Source organism: Macaca fascicularis, chromosome 13 (genome assembly GCF_037993035.2).
Source record: "Macaca fascicularis isolate 582-1 chromosome 13, T2T-MFA8v1.1".
In the NCBI taxonomy this organism is placed as follows: Eukaryota; Metazoa; Chordata; class Mammalia; order Primates; family Cercopithecidae; genus Macaca; species Macaca fascicularis.
This window is the reverse complement of record NC_088387.1, coordinates 2668399-2684074: the sequence shown is the minus strand read 5'-3', so window position 1 is coordinate 2684074 and position 15676 is coordinate 2668399. Positions and strand designations below refer to the sequence as shown.

Below are 15676 nucleotides of genomic sequence, written 5' to 3'. Positions count from 1 at the left end.
GGGTCTCTGCTCCAATGGCAGTTTGATGTTCAGAAGCTTTTGGTATTATCTTGGTCTTCTTTGCTAATCTGGTGGCATTCTGGACCCCACTGGTCCCTGCTGGTACTGCCTGAAGAGACAGGAGGGGTCTTCCTCCGTCAGGTTCCAGGTGTCTCTTGGTGCCTCCAGGTGTTCCTGTATCACTGGGTAGGGTAGGAGAGCCCTTGGCCCACAGGGACAAAGAATCTTCTGCAAGGGGCCACTGGTTCTAGCTGGGCCTCTCCTGCCTGTTCTTCCCATGCACTCTGATGTGTCTCTGCAGGAGAGGAGAGTCTCAAGCCCGCAGAGACAACGAGGCTTTCCAGATGGGCCACTGGCAGCTGTGTCCCTTTAGCAAGCTCTGCCCACCTATCCAAGTAAACATCCTCCTCTGGTGTACTTCTTATATGTGTGGGGGCTGGGCTGTCATAGATAAACTTGACTTTCACTTGGGCATAACTATGGATCTGGTGAGCTTTCCCAGCTATTTTTTGTCGGGGCGAGCTGTCAGAGTGGCAGGGTTAAGAGTTCAACTGTCGTGCTTGCTTCGGCAGCACATATACTAAAAAAAGAGTTCAACTGTCTTTCTGTGGCACAGTTTTCTTTTGTGGGACAGTTTTCTCTTAAGGGTAGGGGGTTGACAGTGTACTGAGTAGCCCACCTAGCGCCACCTCCTTCAGTCTCGTCAATGCTGAATGGAAGTGAAGCCTCAGTCCTCCGCTGGGCCCTGCTGACATTATGGGGAGGACCACTGTGGGGGCTAGTCCTGTTTCACACTTTCTCCCTTGGTCTCATGCTGTTGTATGAGTGTGGAGGTGAGGCTTCCCATTACTAACACCATAGATGGGGGAAAGCGGAGCGTGGCCTTTCCCCAGCTCTCTCCCTTTTTCATGTTCATTGATGATGGCTCTTTGTAGAGGCTCATCTTCATGCTGAATCCTGCTGACATGAGGACTCTGGCGAAGCAAACAGTGACTACACTGGCCTCACACTTCCTGCTTAGGTTGTGGTGCTGCCTGATAGGAGTGGAGGGTCCGCTTGACACTGGGCACTGTGGACACTACCCTGGTAGGGGACTCAGGGCACTGCTGCTCCTGCCCACGCATGGATAAGAGATCAGCTTTCCACTCAGTCCCTCTGATATTACCCTAGCAGGAAAATGTAAGCACCACCTGCTTCCAGAAGGAGAATGAGCTTTCCACTAAGCCTCACTGACACAGCCTCAGCAAGGAAATCAGAGCGTTGCTGCCTGCTTCCACCACGTAGGAATGGAAGGTTAGCTCCCTGGTCAGCTCTACTACTCCACTCGGCAGGGGGATCAGAGCGCAGTCACTTGCTTCCATGAAGCAAGAGAGTGGGTGAAAGAGTGGCTCCCTGTTTGGCACCACTAAAATCCCAGGGGAAGGGATGCAGTTTTTCCACGGTATATGACTGGAGCAGGACAGGTATTGTGAAAAAGGTTTTCTGTTGTTAAGCTGTGCTCTTCCCAGTCATTTGGCTGGGGCAGTGGTCGTGGGGAACAGGCTTTTCCTGGGGCATTTTTTGTCACTGCTTGTTGGAGACTCCACATTGGAGAGGCTTCTGTAGTGCCCTGTCTGGGATATATGAATAGAAATAAAGTCCCAAGGACTCATTGCCAAAGGACCTCGGAATGTGGAGAATGACACAACAATGAGTCTTTTTTTTTCACTGTAAGTTCCAGGATACACGTGCAGAACATGCAGGTTTGTTACACAGGTAAATATATGCCATAGTGGTTTGTGGCACCTATCAACCTGGCACCTAGGCATTAAGCCCCATATGCATTAGCTATTTGTCCTGTCCTGATGCTCTCCCTCCCTTTGCCCCCCACCACTGACAGACCCCAGTGTGTGTTGTTCCTCTCCGTGTCCATGTGTTCTCATTGTTCAGCTCCCACTTATAAGTGAGAACATGCAATGTGTGGTTTTCTGTTCCTGTGTTAGTTTGCTGAGGATGATGGCTTCTAGCTTCATCCATGTCCCTGAAAAAGAATGATCTCATTCCTTTTTATGGCTGCATAATATTCCATGGTGTATATGTACCACATTTTCTTTATCCAGTCTATCATTGATGAGCATTTGGGTTGGTTCCATGTCTTTGCTATTGTGAATAGAGCTGCAATAAACATATGTGTGCATGTGTCTTTATGGGAGAATGATTTACATTCCTTTGGGTATATACCGAGTAATGGGATTGCTGGGTCAAATGTATTTCTGGTTCTAGATTCTTGAGGAATCGCCACACTGTCTTCCACAATGGTTGAAGAATGACAGGACAATGAGTCCTTTGTCCACTTTTGGAGTTATAACCAGGGCTTTCTGGTTTTGAGATGGTGGACCTACAACGGATGGCAGCACTCTGTCTTTGCTGGAACTGGAAGTCCATCCTGTACTTTTTCTTACAATTATGCAAGAAGAAATCTTTTTTACATATTTACCTATGCAGTCAGCATCATCTTTACCAATGCTTTTTATTCCTTAGCATAGATTCATATTTCTATCTGGTAAGGTTTTCCTTCTGTCTAAAGTACTCCCCTTTAATGTTTCTGGTACTGCAGGCTTGTTGGTGATGAATTCTTTTAGTTTTTGCATACCTTTTTTTTTTTTTGGTGAGACAGGATCTCACTGTCGCCCAGGCTGGAGTGCAGTGGCACGATCTCGGCTCACTGCAGTCTCTGCCTCCTGGGTTCAAGTGATCCTCCTGCTTCAGCGCCCCCTCAAGTAGCTAGAACTACAGGTGCAAACCAAACCACCATGCCCAGCTACTTTTTATATTTTTTGTAGAGGTGGGGTCTTGCCATGTTGCTCAGGCTGGTCTTGAATTCCTGAGCTCAAGCAATCTGCCCACCTTAACCTCCCAAAGTGCTAGGATTACAGGTGTAAGCCACTGAACCTGACCGTGTTTGTATATCTTAAAAAGTCTATTTTATCTTCCTCTTTGACAGATATTTTCACTCTGCATAGACACTATGTGGACAGTCTCTCAGTATTTTAAACATGTTTCTCCACTGTCACCTTTACTACTGTTCCTCGTGCACAATGTGTCCTCTTTCTATTATTTTAAGATGTTCTCTTTGTCACTGCTTCTGAAAAGTTTGATTCTGCTTTGGCCTGGTTTTCTTCATGTTTCTTGCACTTGGGATTCATTGAGGTTCTTTTGGGTCTGTGGGTTTACTGTTGTAATCCAATTAGGAACATTTTTGGCCACTGTTGTTTCAGTTATGTGTTTATTAGGCTGCTTGGATTTTTCCACGACTCACTGATGCTGTTTTTTGTTTGGTTTTTATTTTTGAATTCTCATTCTTCTGTGTTACATTTTGGATAGCTTCTATTGCTGCCTTCCAATTCACTAGTCTCGTCTTATGCAATGTCTGATCTGCTGCTCATCCCATTCCACATATTTTTCATCACTAGATGTTTAATTTGTGTCTTACTTGTACCTTTCATGTCTCCCCCACAGTTACAAGGACTGTTTCAATGCTCTAATAGTAACATTGAGTTCTGGGTATATTTTAAGTCTTCAGTTTGTTTCTCCTCCTCATTATGGGTCTGTATTTTCCTACTTTTTTGCATGCCTGATAATATTCAGTTGTATGCTAGGCATTGCTGATTTTACTTTGTCAGGTGGTGAATATTTTTGTTTACTTGTAATTATTCTTGGGGTTTGTTCTGGGATGCAGTTAAGTTAGTTGGAAGCAGTTTGATCCTTGCAGGCCTTTCATTTAAGATTTGCTAGGTGGAACCGGAGTGCTTGGTTGCTCCCACTACTGAGGCAACACTCTCCTGTGTGCTTTACCCAATGCCCAAAGGATTATGAAGTTTTCAATCCTTGCTAATGGGAGTACTCTTCCCAGTGCTCTGTGAGACTAAAGCACTGGTACCTCCAATGCTTTTGGATGATTCATTCCCTAGTCCCAGGTAGTTCACTCACATGAAGCACTGATCAGTATTCTGACTTGTCCTGCTACCCACTGAATCTGGATTTAAAGTCACTCCTCAGAACAGAAAACAAAAAACACACCCTAGAAGGGCATCCTTGAAACGCATATGAACAGGCCAAGTCTGGAGGATGAGAGAACAGAATTTTATTTGCTTTCTCCCATTAGCCTATTAAAATAAATTGCTTTATCAGGTGGTCAAACGGTTACATAGTCTGAGAGGTCAGCAAGCAACTAACCACCTACATTTGACATTGTTTCATTTTCTACAAATATCTGTGTATAGCAGTGATTGACAAACTTCACATATAGCCCCCTGGGTATCCTTGTTAAAAACACAGATTCCTAAAGTTTGGCAAAATATTGATAATTATTGAATTTAAATTATGGGTACATGGGGGTCTATATATGCTTCTATTTTTGTGTAATGTTTGAAACTTTCTACAATAAAAAGCTTAGAAGAAAAACAAAATACATGCATTGATTTATAATTCCTGGGCCTCTATGCCTACAACCTGCTTTAGCATCTCTGAAATGGGATGCAGGAATCTGCTCAGATGCCCTAGCTCGGGTGGTCCTTGGGCTACATTCTGAGAAACACTGGTACACTCACTGTTAAGTGACTCATTTTTTTTTTTTTTGTCTTAGTTATCTTTATGGTTGCTCTTTTCTCAATGAAGGTATTATCCAGGGACCGCCAGCCTGTAATGCTCAAATAAATGAACACTCCCTTCTCAGCCCACCAAGCTCTTACCTGAACAGCCTCTGGAGGAGTGGGATCCTTGCAACCAAAATGATAAAAATGGAACTCTCCTCCAGTCAAAGCAGCAACCTCTTTCAAAAACCTGTTTGCAATCTCATCGTTGTAGTTGAAGGAGATGGTATAAATAGGAATTTCCTGAAAAACTTTGACCTGGTCTATAACCATTTCAGGCGGCTGAAACGATAAGTTTTGGGGATGGGGGGGAAGGGAGATGGAAAGAGAAGAAGAGAAAGAAAAGAATATGAAAATCCTTAGTATTTACTACAGATACCCAAACAGTAATTCCATATACAGTGGTGAGTGGCTCCTTATAAACATGTCGATTCAATTCAGTAAACAAAGAAAAGACTCTGGCAGATGGTGAGAGTACAGTGATCCACAAGACATGGGCCTTGGCTCGGAGGTCTCTCAATTGGGTGGGACAAAGTGCTGGGCTGCAAAAGAGCAATTTCCAGCCTCCAACATGCTATGGTCAATGCTTCCCACAGACAGTGAAGGAAGACATGTTTGTTGAAGGCCTTCCCATGTGCTGGGCGTTCATCTTAGAAGCTGAAGAAAGCAGGCAGGCTCTGTGAGGCCTGGATGAAGGCGTCCCAGAGCTGAGAGAGGCTTCTTCAGTGTACACAGGAGCTAGACAGGGAGCGGGCCCACCACTCCACAGCCCAGAGAAGCTGCTGGAATGAGTGATGCAAAGGGGCACGGTTAGGCAGTCTGCGGTGGTGAGAGGTTTGCTTCAACTTTCTGAGTCTGCTCTTCAAAGCTCTGAGGATATAAACCAGCAAAAGGACTCCTCAGTGGGGAGGGACAGGAGGACAGGAATGGCTGTCTCCCGTTGCAGGGATGGAGCTCCCTCTGCCACTAAGGGGCAACCCCACCCTCTGCCCAGCCCCCAGCACCATCCTGGGCCACTTGAACATCATGCCAGTTTAATATGAAGGAAACACCTGAGACTGGATGCAGGTGTGGGGCTTACAGTAATACACATGACAGTCTCGCTCGCTCACGCTGTCTTCAGCTGTATGGAATGATGGAAATAGCTCCAGAACTAGAGACCTGGGCTTGACGCTCATCCAGTACTGCCCATCTGAATGGCCTAGGGCATGTCCTGTCTAATGTGAGTTTCCTCATCTGTGGCTCAGAACTAATACTCCCTCCTTACAGGACTGCTGTGAGGAGTAAATGAGATGATGTTCCTTAGAAAGCATTCCACAAATATTTGTTGAGCATATTTGCCAGGTGCTGCTGTCAGCCTAGGATAAGGTCAAGTGGCACACCTGAGCCACTTTCCCCAGTTCCCTCTGCTCCGAGTCTAAACAGCTGTGCAGCCAGGGCTCCACACACATCAGCTGTGCAGCCTTCCTCCACACACATCAGCTGTGCAGCCAGGGCTCCACACACATCAGCTGGAGTGGCCAGAAAGGCAGAGATTCCATCTCCTCCCTGCCTGAAGGAGGTCTGTTTGCGTATGTGCAGGCTGATCACCCTGCACCTCACATACTCCATGCTAAGGCTTTAGCCATTAGTTTTATTTAGGATGGTGCAGATGCCTTTACCATGTCCATTTTCTTGATTCTAGTCCAGGCCAGCCCCTCACTTCAAAGAATTCCCAAAATGACCACAGCCAAAGCTGTATGGGGCTGTTCCCAGCAAAGACCCTGACAGTTTACATTACGGATGCCCACCAAAGGACACTTATCCAATGTGTATATGATTCCATTTTAATGAAGACTAATATTTCTAGAACCCCTTTGACCTGCTAAATTTTAGAGACTATCACTTTATAGTGCTCCCTCAGATATTTAATAAGCAGGCAGGAAGCTAGTGTCCATGTAACTGATCCAGAGCAGCATCTGTGTCTATTCTTCCAAGGAGAAAATTCTGCTGAATATTTGGAATAACACTGGCCTTACACATTCAGCTCCTACAAAGCCAGCGAAAATTCAAAAGCAAAAAATGGAAATTGAGTGGTACATCTCAATATCTTCTACATAGAACACGAATATCAAACATCAATTTGCCTTTTTGAGAGAATCCAAGGAATAATGCAAAAATAGACCACGTGTGTCAAAAAGGCAGTGTTGAATTCGGAAGTCCTCAAGAATTTCTAAATTATGTTTGGGGTAATTTGCACATTTCTGACTCAAGCTTTTTTTTTTTTCTTTTAGACGGTGTCTCACTCCATCACCCAGTCTGGAGTGCAGTGGCACGATCTCAGCTCACTGCAACCTCCACCTCCCGGGTTCAAGCGATTCTCCTGCCTCCTCAGCCTCCCGAGTAGCTGGGATTACAGGCACGTGCCACCAGTCCTGGCTAATTTTTTTTGTATTTTTAGTAAAGACTGGGTTTCCCCATGCTGGCCAGGCTGGTTTCGAACTCCTGACCTCAAGTAATCTGCCTGCCTCAGCCTCCCGAAATGCTAGGATTACAGGTGTGAGCCACTGTGCTTGGCCTGACTCCAGCCATTATTCATATCCTTGATTCTCCATCTTTGAGCGGACCCTCAGATTCTGGTGAAATAGATTGATCTTCTCTCCAAAAAAAAAATTTTTTTGAGTGTATGTTGTATCTATTATTGGAAGATTCCAGAGCCTCCAAAGTCCATACTGGACTGTAGATCAATAATTCTTCTCAATCCACTGCTTGTGGGGATGTCGCTTGTGACATCCTCTTTGGGGGCTGCTGTTTGGCAGTATCGATCAAAACATGGACCTTGCAGCTGAGTCCGCTTCTCAGAATGTACACTACAGATATACTCACTCACCTGCAAACCGATATATGCGCAGAGTTGCTTTGGCAAGGCTGTGTAAAACAAAAAGCTCAAAAACAATCTGACTGCGCGTCTGCCCGGGACTAGCTAAATAAGTGATGGGATAGCCGTGCGATGGAACCTAGAAGACAATGAGGACGCTCCGTATTAAACGATATGAAGCCATCTCCAAGGCACACTGTTTGACGGATAAAGGTGCAGAATTGTGTGTACAATAGGCTAACATTTGTTTTTGTAAAAAAGAGGAAATATATATGAATACACTTTTGATGTATAACAGAGACCATCTCTGAAAGGAGATACAGAAAAACTAGTCATATCAGGTGCCTCCTAGCTGGTGAAAGGGGTGAGAGGGAGAATTTTCTCTGGCTATGCTTTTCTACAAAGGTAGAAAAGAATGCATTAGAATATGCATTACTATTCAAAAATTAAACAAAAATAGCTTTAAGGTGCAAGGTTTATTAAATTCATGTAACAGAATGCGACGCAGTCGTTGAGAAGGATGCTCCTGAAAAATTTTTCATGACTTGGAAAAATGCACGTGATATGTGAGATGGGAAAAAAACCCACAAAATCCAATTATGAGTGATTTAAATTTTGTCCTTTTTTGGTTTGTTTTTTTCTTAGAGACAGGGACTCTCTCTGTTGCCCAGGCTGGAGTGCAGCAGTGCAATCACAGCTCACTGCATCCTTGAACTCCTGGGTTCAAACAATCCTTCTACTTCAGCCTTCTGAGTAGCCAGGACTACAGGCACACACCACCACGCCCAGCTAATTTTAAAATTTTTTGGAGAGATAGGGTCTCAATACGTTGCCCAGGCTGGTCTCGAACTCCTGGGCTCAAGCAATCCTCCTGCCTCACCCTACCAAAGTGTTGAGATTACAGGAGTGAGCCACCTCACCCAACCACATTTTCTCCTTTTTAATGCTTATCCGTGTTTTCGAAATTGTCCACAGTGTAAACAACTTTAAAGATCAGTAAGAGTATATTAAAAAGAAAAATATACCTTGACTTGCCTAGATGTCCCTCAAGTCGGAATCTTCAGGCCACACTGTCCCCAAACTCTAGCTCCATATATTTCTAGGGACTTTTAGACACCCACGCACACACTACAGGTTCACAAACTCATCTTCCTCCACTAGCCACCCCCAAGCCTACTTGCCTCTTCTTGAAATCTGCATTTCAATCAGTTAATATCATAATCATTGTCAACCGGGAATCAGTCATCCTCACTCCTTTCTGCCTTGCTCCCACTTTCTCCTCACCTCCCATTCACTGCTTCCAAACTGGCCGTGGTGACTCCTTTCTGCCTTGCTCCTACCTTCTCTTCTCCTCACCTCCCATTCACTGCTTCCAAACTGGCCATGGTGACTCCTTTCTGCCTTGCTCCTACCTTCTCTTCTCCTCACCTCCCATTCACTGCTTCCAAACTGGCTGTGGTGACTCCTTTCTGCCTTGCTCCTACCTTCTCTTCTCCTCACCTCCCATTCACTGCTTCCAAACTGGCCGTGGTGACTCCTTTCTGCCTTGCTCCCACCTTCTCCTCACCTCCCATTCACTGCTTCCAAACTGGCCGTGGTGACCCCTTTCTGCCTTGCTCCTACCTTCTCTTCTCCTCACCTCCCATTCACTGCTTCCAAACTGGCCGTGGTGACCCCTTTCTGCCTTGCTCCTACCTTCTCTTCTCCTCACCTCCACATTCACTGCTTCCAAACTGGCCGTGGTGACTCCTTTCTGCCTTGCTCCCACCTTCTCCTCACCTCCCATTCACTGCTTCCAAACTGGCCGTGGGGTCCCGTTGATGCTGGTTCCTGTGGCTCATGGCTGGAGGCAGTCCCCTCCCCCTCCTTCCATTCCTGCCGCTCCCACCCAAGGCAGGGTCCTTCCCAGCTTTCATCAAGGAGCCAGCAGCAGGCCATGGCAGCGCCAGCCTTTCCCTGGCACAACCGAGCCATGTTTCTGAGATGCAGATGGGTAGGGTGGCCGGCTCCTCTGAGAGTTCCTCTCTGTGGTGACACCACCCTTCTAATGTGGCATTCAAGGACTTTCACAGTCTCCCACAACCCAACGTTTTTCACCTCCACCCTGATCTTCTTCCGTTGCCCCTGCCCTCAGCTTGTTTCTCTGAGTCCCCCACATATTTCCACACCTCTGTGTCCCTTCTGCCCAGGACACCAACAGTGTCCTCTGTTCCAAAGGTTCCTTCTTCTATTTCCAGACACAGCTCAAATGTCCCCACCTCGCTGGAACGTGCCCTGGCCTTCTCTCCCTCTGCACAGCAAACCCATCACTCTGCGCTCCCAGACATGGCACAGGCAGCCCTGTCCCCGTGTTGTGTTAAACTGAATACATCTAGCACATTCCCCAAAGCACAAGCTTCCCAAAGGCAGGGATGAGCTATTATTCATCTTTATAGCCTCAGACCCTGGCACCACATGTGGAACAGAAGAGAGACACGATGAACTGCTTCCAAAGAGAAAACACAGTGAAGTTGATAAGAAAAAAATAATTTAAAATAAATTTTCACTTTACACACTCCCTTTCTGCCATAAATCTAAAGCTGCAGTAAAATCCAGATGCTTACTCTCTTTAAGCCCTGAACTTTTTGCCACAGGATATTTTAGGATATTTGCCTAGCAGTCTGCATATGCAAACATCTCCCAAGGAAAAACACGAGTTGACACTAATTCACTTTAGCTGCTAATTTACATTACACTGGCCTGAAAATCCTTCTATTTATTTAATGCCTGGAGTACTCGTCTTTCATTCACAAAGCTCAAAAGAAGATGAACAGACTCCTCTACAGCTTTTCAAATATTTTCCAGGGAGGCTAAACAAAACAAAGGACATTTCGCTAGAAAGGCATGTTTTTGTTTAAATGAGTACTAAGTTAGCATTAGAGGTAAAGCCAAGGACATTATGCAGTGACATGTTTAGATTCAGCGTCTCCAGAGGAAAAAAAAATAGAAAACAATCTCCTCGCTCTTCATTTGTAATAAAATGTAAACCCGTCTTCAGTGGACGGCAGACGTCTCCTTTTGTGGGGCTGGTCTCCCGGCTAGGGGTGTGTGTCACACTCACCAGGCAACATTCGCTGTCTCATAAATTCTCCTCGGAGTTTCCAGAGACAAAGGAATCTCTGTGTATTTTCTCACCTCAGCTCTGAGTCCCTCAGCCAAGGAAGGATATCTCCATGGATTTTTGGTGGCCGCTGAAAAGGTTCCCCAAACCTATTTTCAGCATTTGCTTTCAGAGCATCAGTGAGGCCCTCTTTGGTCCCAGCTCTGATAGGTACTGTCAGGCCTCTGAGCCCAAGCCAAGCCATCACATCCCCTGTGACTTGCACGTACATATGCCCAGATGGCCTAGAGTAACTGAAGAATCACAGTTGCCCTGCCCCGCCTTAGCTGATGACATTCCACCACAAAAGAAGTGAAAATGGCCAGTCCTTGCCTTAAGCGATGACATTATCTTCTGAAATTCCTTTTCCTAGCTCATCCTGGCTCAAAAAGCTCCCCCACTAAGCACCTTGTGACCCCCGACTCCTGCCCGCCAGAGAACCCCCCTTTGACGTAATTTTCCTTTACCTACCCAAATCCTATGAAACAGCCCCACCCTTATCTCCCTTCACTGACTCTCTTTTCCGACTCAGCCCACCTGCTCCCAGGTGATTAAAAAGCTTTATTGCTCACACAAAGCCTGTTTGGTGGTCTCTTCATACAGACGCGCATGACAAGTACCTGATCAGGTCTCCCATCAGTCAGAAGGTAGATGGCCTGTGTTTCTTTATCAGCAAAAGCAGTTTTCAGGGCACTCAGGGTGTTTGTGGAACTTCCAATCTACGGAAAAAAGAGATACCAACGACACACGTGAATCCCAAAAAAGAACTCACAAACAAGTATTCATTTTCTGCTTCCAAAAAAGAAGAAAAAGTACTTGTGAGATGAAAGATAAATTAAAATTACACTGAGATAACAATTTAACCCCAGTGATTCCAAGAAACATATCCCAAGGTGTGCCTAAAAATCTCTATCCGGGCAGTCCAAGAACTGCTAGAAGCCAGGACTATGGATTTCCTGTCTTGACGACAGAGTTCTTAATGCAATTTTATTTTCTTGTGTTTCTACATGAGATGGTAACTCAGTTACTGCTCACTCGTCTGTCAACAGAGCTTAAACATGCAGCCTAAATACACTGTGGCATCGTATCGGTTTCAAACCAGGAGTTATTCAGGATACCCAATACTTGGTAAACGTGAGCGTGTTATCATTAGCAATCTAACAATGTACATGTGGACATATCTAACATTACTTGACAAGTTCTGGTGAAATGTATATCTACTTTCAAGTGCATGAACCCACCTGTTATTAGGTCTTACATGAATGCATGGTATTGAATGAGGCACTTTAAATGTTCTGCTCTACATATGATGGAAATAACCAGACATATATCTGTTATACCATCATATAACAGTCAAAATCAGAATCAATGAAAAGGAATACGTTATGGCCCATTCTTTCTCCTACATATAACATCAACCATAACACCATCTACAACCCTTTTTTTTTTTTTGAGACAGAGTCTCAGAGCTCTGTTGCCCAGGCTGGAATGCAGTGGGGCCATCTCGGCTCACTGCAACCTCCACCTCCTGGGTTCAAGCAACTCTCCTGCCTCAGCCTCCTGAGTAGCTGGGACTATAGGTGTGCACCACCACACCCAGCTAATTTTTTTTTTTTTTTGGCAGAGATGAGGTTTCACCATGTCCAACTCCTGACCTCAAGTGATCTGCCTGCCTTGGCCTCCTAAAGTGCTGGGATTACAAGCGTGAACTGCCACACCTGGCCCACAACTCTTCATGTATAAAAAAGAATAGGTAAAAATACACACATTGTGTGTCAAGAGAAATTAATGAAAAATTTTTAGCAATCTCTCAAATCACAGTAAACACTTAAAAATTAGAAAATCTCTTAAACAGTTCATCAATGTAGAAAGGAATGGACTTTTAGATAAATATTAATATACTGGAATGTACTCTCCTTAATATGCAAAAATGATCCTTACCAAGGGACCATCAGTAGAGATACAGGACTGTGAATTGTCTAAAAGCCTCCTTCAACCCCCCCTCATCTCAGTTCCGTTGTATCACTCCAGCTTCAGTTGTAAGCAAGAAAACCAACTGTGGTTGATTCGAGCAGGAAGGAATTTATGATAAAGGACATCAGGACGGCTTACAGCACCACCAATGGATAGGATAACCTGGGTTGGGACCTCTCACCAGAAATGAGGCCCCCAATCCTGCTGCAGGGCTGCCTGGTGGGGGCCCCGCTGCAGTCCCACTGCAGAGTGCTGGACGCTGTGGCTTTCCTCGCTGGCACTGGGAGTATCGACAAGAGATGGACCAGAGCTCACTGCCACTGCCACCCCAGGAGCTGCATCAGTCTGCATCTGCCACCACTGCCAAGGTTCTCTCTGCTGGACCCACCATCTGGAGTCACAATCTCTCAAGTCAAAGCCTAGGGGGTTATTCTGACTGATGGTGCCTGGGTCACATTACTCACACTCTAGCTAAAGCAAGGCCAGACCCTTCAACTTCCATAGGTGAACAGACTCTGCCCCCACCCCAGGAATCAGGATAAGAAGGGAGCAGAGACTGACAGCCTAAGGAATGACAAAGATCCAGCACACATCCAGCCCCCACTCCACCCAAGGTATCTCAAGCCTCACCGTATACCATGAGCACTCTCCCATTAAGACTTTCTCAGCCATGATGGGGAACCCCATGCCCTGACCCATCCAGCTGCTCTTACCTAAGGCTCCTTCATTGGCTTTACTCCCTTTCATTTCAATAGACAGAAGTACCACGTGCCAGGCATTTTGATAGATCTGGGACATAACTTACAAAACCAGACCAAATTCTGTGCCTTGAAGGGGGTTCACGGGATGGTGTTGGATGCCTAGAAAATGATGACCTAACACTGTGCCAAAAGCAGTAAAAGTTCATGCCCAGTGTAGGATGTGTCTTACTCTAGCTGGGTGAGCTGCTAAATACATCTTCTGGGGGAGATGGCAGGGAAGACTCTTAAAGGACGAGTAGGATAGGCGGGAAACCACAGAAAGGATGGTGCACGCTCCAGACTCCTTTCTTGTTCAGGATTCAGCAAGTAATTCCATAATTGTAAAGCCCATAGGAGAGAGAGGTCAGGAAAACGATGGTGGTAACGTCAATCATAAAACAACATCTACTGAGTACTTACTAGGCGAAGGGCTTATTTTTCCTGTATTTTTAGTCTGTGGTCTGCTCCCCATCCCAGAAGGTCACCCAGCAACAGCAGGCAGCCCAGGGACATGCCTTCCACCCCTGCAGACAGCACCAAACAGGAATTGAGGGGAGCCTCAGCAGCACAAGATGGCTCAGGGAAGGAGACTGTCACTGCAACGAAAGCCCACAGAAGTAACCCAGAGAAAACATGCTACACCCAAACACAGTGACTGTGCCGAATAAACACACATACATGGAAATAAACTCTTCTAACATAATAACCAAGTAGTCTAAGATATAATTTAAAAATCACTCATTACACCAAGAACCAGAAATATCACATTTGAATGAGAAAAGCAACCCACTGATGCCAATACCAATAGAGCCTCAGAAATCCCTGGAACAATGAGGAAGAGCTAATAACATTCATACCATTAGAGCTTCAGAAAAAAGAGGGGAAAGAGTGTGGGGCTTAAAAAGCATTTAATAAGTAATGACTGAAAAAAAAAACAAAACAAATTTTGGCTGGGCGCGGTGGCTGACACCTGTAATCCCAGCACTTTGGGAGGCCAAGGCGGGCAGATCATGAGGTCAGGAGATCGAGACCATCCTGGCTAACATGGTGAAACCCCGTCTCTACTAAAAATACAAAAAATTAGCTGGGTGTGGTGGCAGGCACCTGTGGTCCCAGCTACTCGGGAGGCTGAGGCAGGAGAATGGCGTGAACCCGGGAGGTGGAACTTGCAGTGAGCCGAGATTACATCCCTGCACTCCAGCCTGGGTGACAGAGTGAGACTCCATCTCAAAAAAAAAAAAAAAAAAAAAAAAAAAAGTTTGGTTAAAGATACAGAAACTACAATTTAAGAAGCTAAGCAAATCCTAAACAGGATAAAACCAAAGAAAGCCACACCAAGACACATTGTATTTAAATTTCTGAAACTAAAAACAAAGAAAAATCCTAAAATAGCTGAAGAGAAATAACACATTACCTATAAAAGAGCACCAATTCAAATGCCAGCAGTTTCTCATCTGAAACTATAGAGACCAGAGGAAGGGACACCACAGTTTTCAAGTGCTGAAAGAAAATAACCACCAGCCATGAATCATCTATCTGGTGAAAATATCCTCCAGGGTTGAAGGAGAAGGAAAACTAGGCGAATTTATTACTGGGAGACCTACCCTTAAAGAAGGGTTCATGAAAGCTTTCCATATAGAAAAAGAACAAGAAAAGAAGAAAGCCTGGACTTTCAGAAAAAAGAACAATGGAATGAGGAAATAGAAAAGTAAGCATAATAGATAATCCTTAACACCGTGGACTTCTTTAGTTACGTTTTATGATTGAAGCAAAAGTTTAGCACCATCTAAGACAGCATATAATTCATGCAAAGGAAATACTTCAATTATATATTTTAAATGGTGAGTGTAAAGGGACCTAAATAGAAGTAAGGTTGGTACACTTAAGTTGAAGTAGCAAACCACCAATAGGCTGTGATAAGTTATATCACGATAGGCTGTGGTGAGTTATATATGATAGGCTGTGATACGTTATATCACGAAAGGCTGTGATGAGTTATACCGCGATAGGCTGTGATACGTTATATCATGATAGGCTGTGATGAGTTACGTCACGATAGGCTGTGATATGTTATATCGTGATAGGCTGCGATGGGTTATATTGTGGTGGGCTGTGATAGGCTGCATCACGATAGGCTGCGATATATCACTATAGGCTGTGATAAATTATATCACAATGGGCTGTGATAAGTTACATATATGTATAAGGAAATATATAGAACTATTAAGAAAATTATACAAAGCAATACACTCAAAAACAGTATAAATAAATCAAAATGAAACACCAAAATATGCTCAAATAACCCATAGGAAGGCAAGACAAAAGAGAAAAATGA

General features: G+C 44.9%; 1 protein-coding gene across 1 annotated transcript in view; it reads right to left on the bottom strand.

The window, feature by feature from the left end:
• The window catches only part of VWA3B (von Willebrand factor A domain containing 3B), a 236023-nt gene that overhangs the window by 89891 nt on the left and 130456 nt on the right, over positions 1–15676 (bottom strand). The window contains 2 exon segments of the mRNA XM_005575037.5: positions 4731–4913; positions 11248–11346. Of these exon segments, the coding sequence (XP_005575094.3) occupies positions 4731–4913; positions 11248–11346 (282 nt within the window).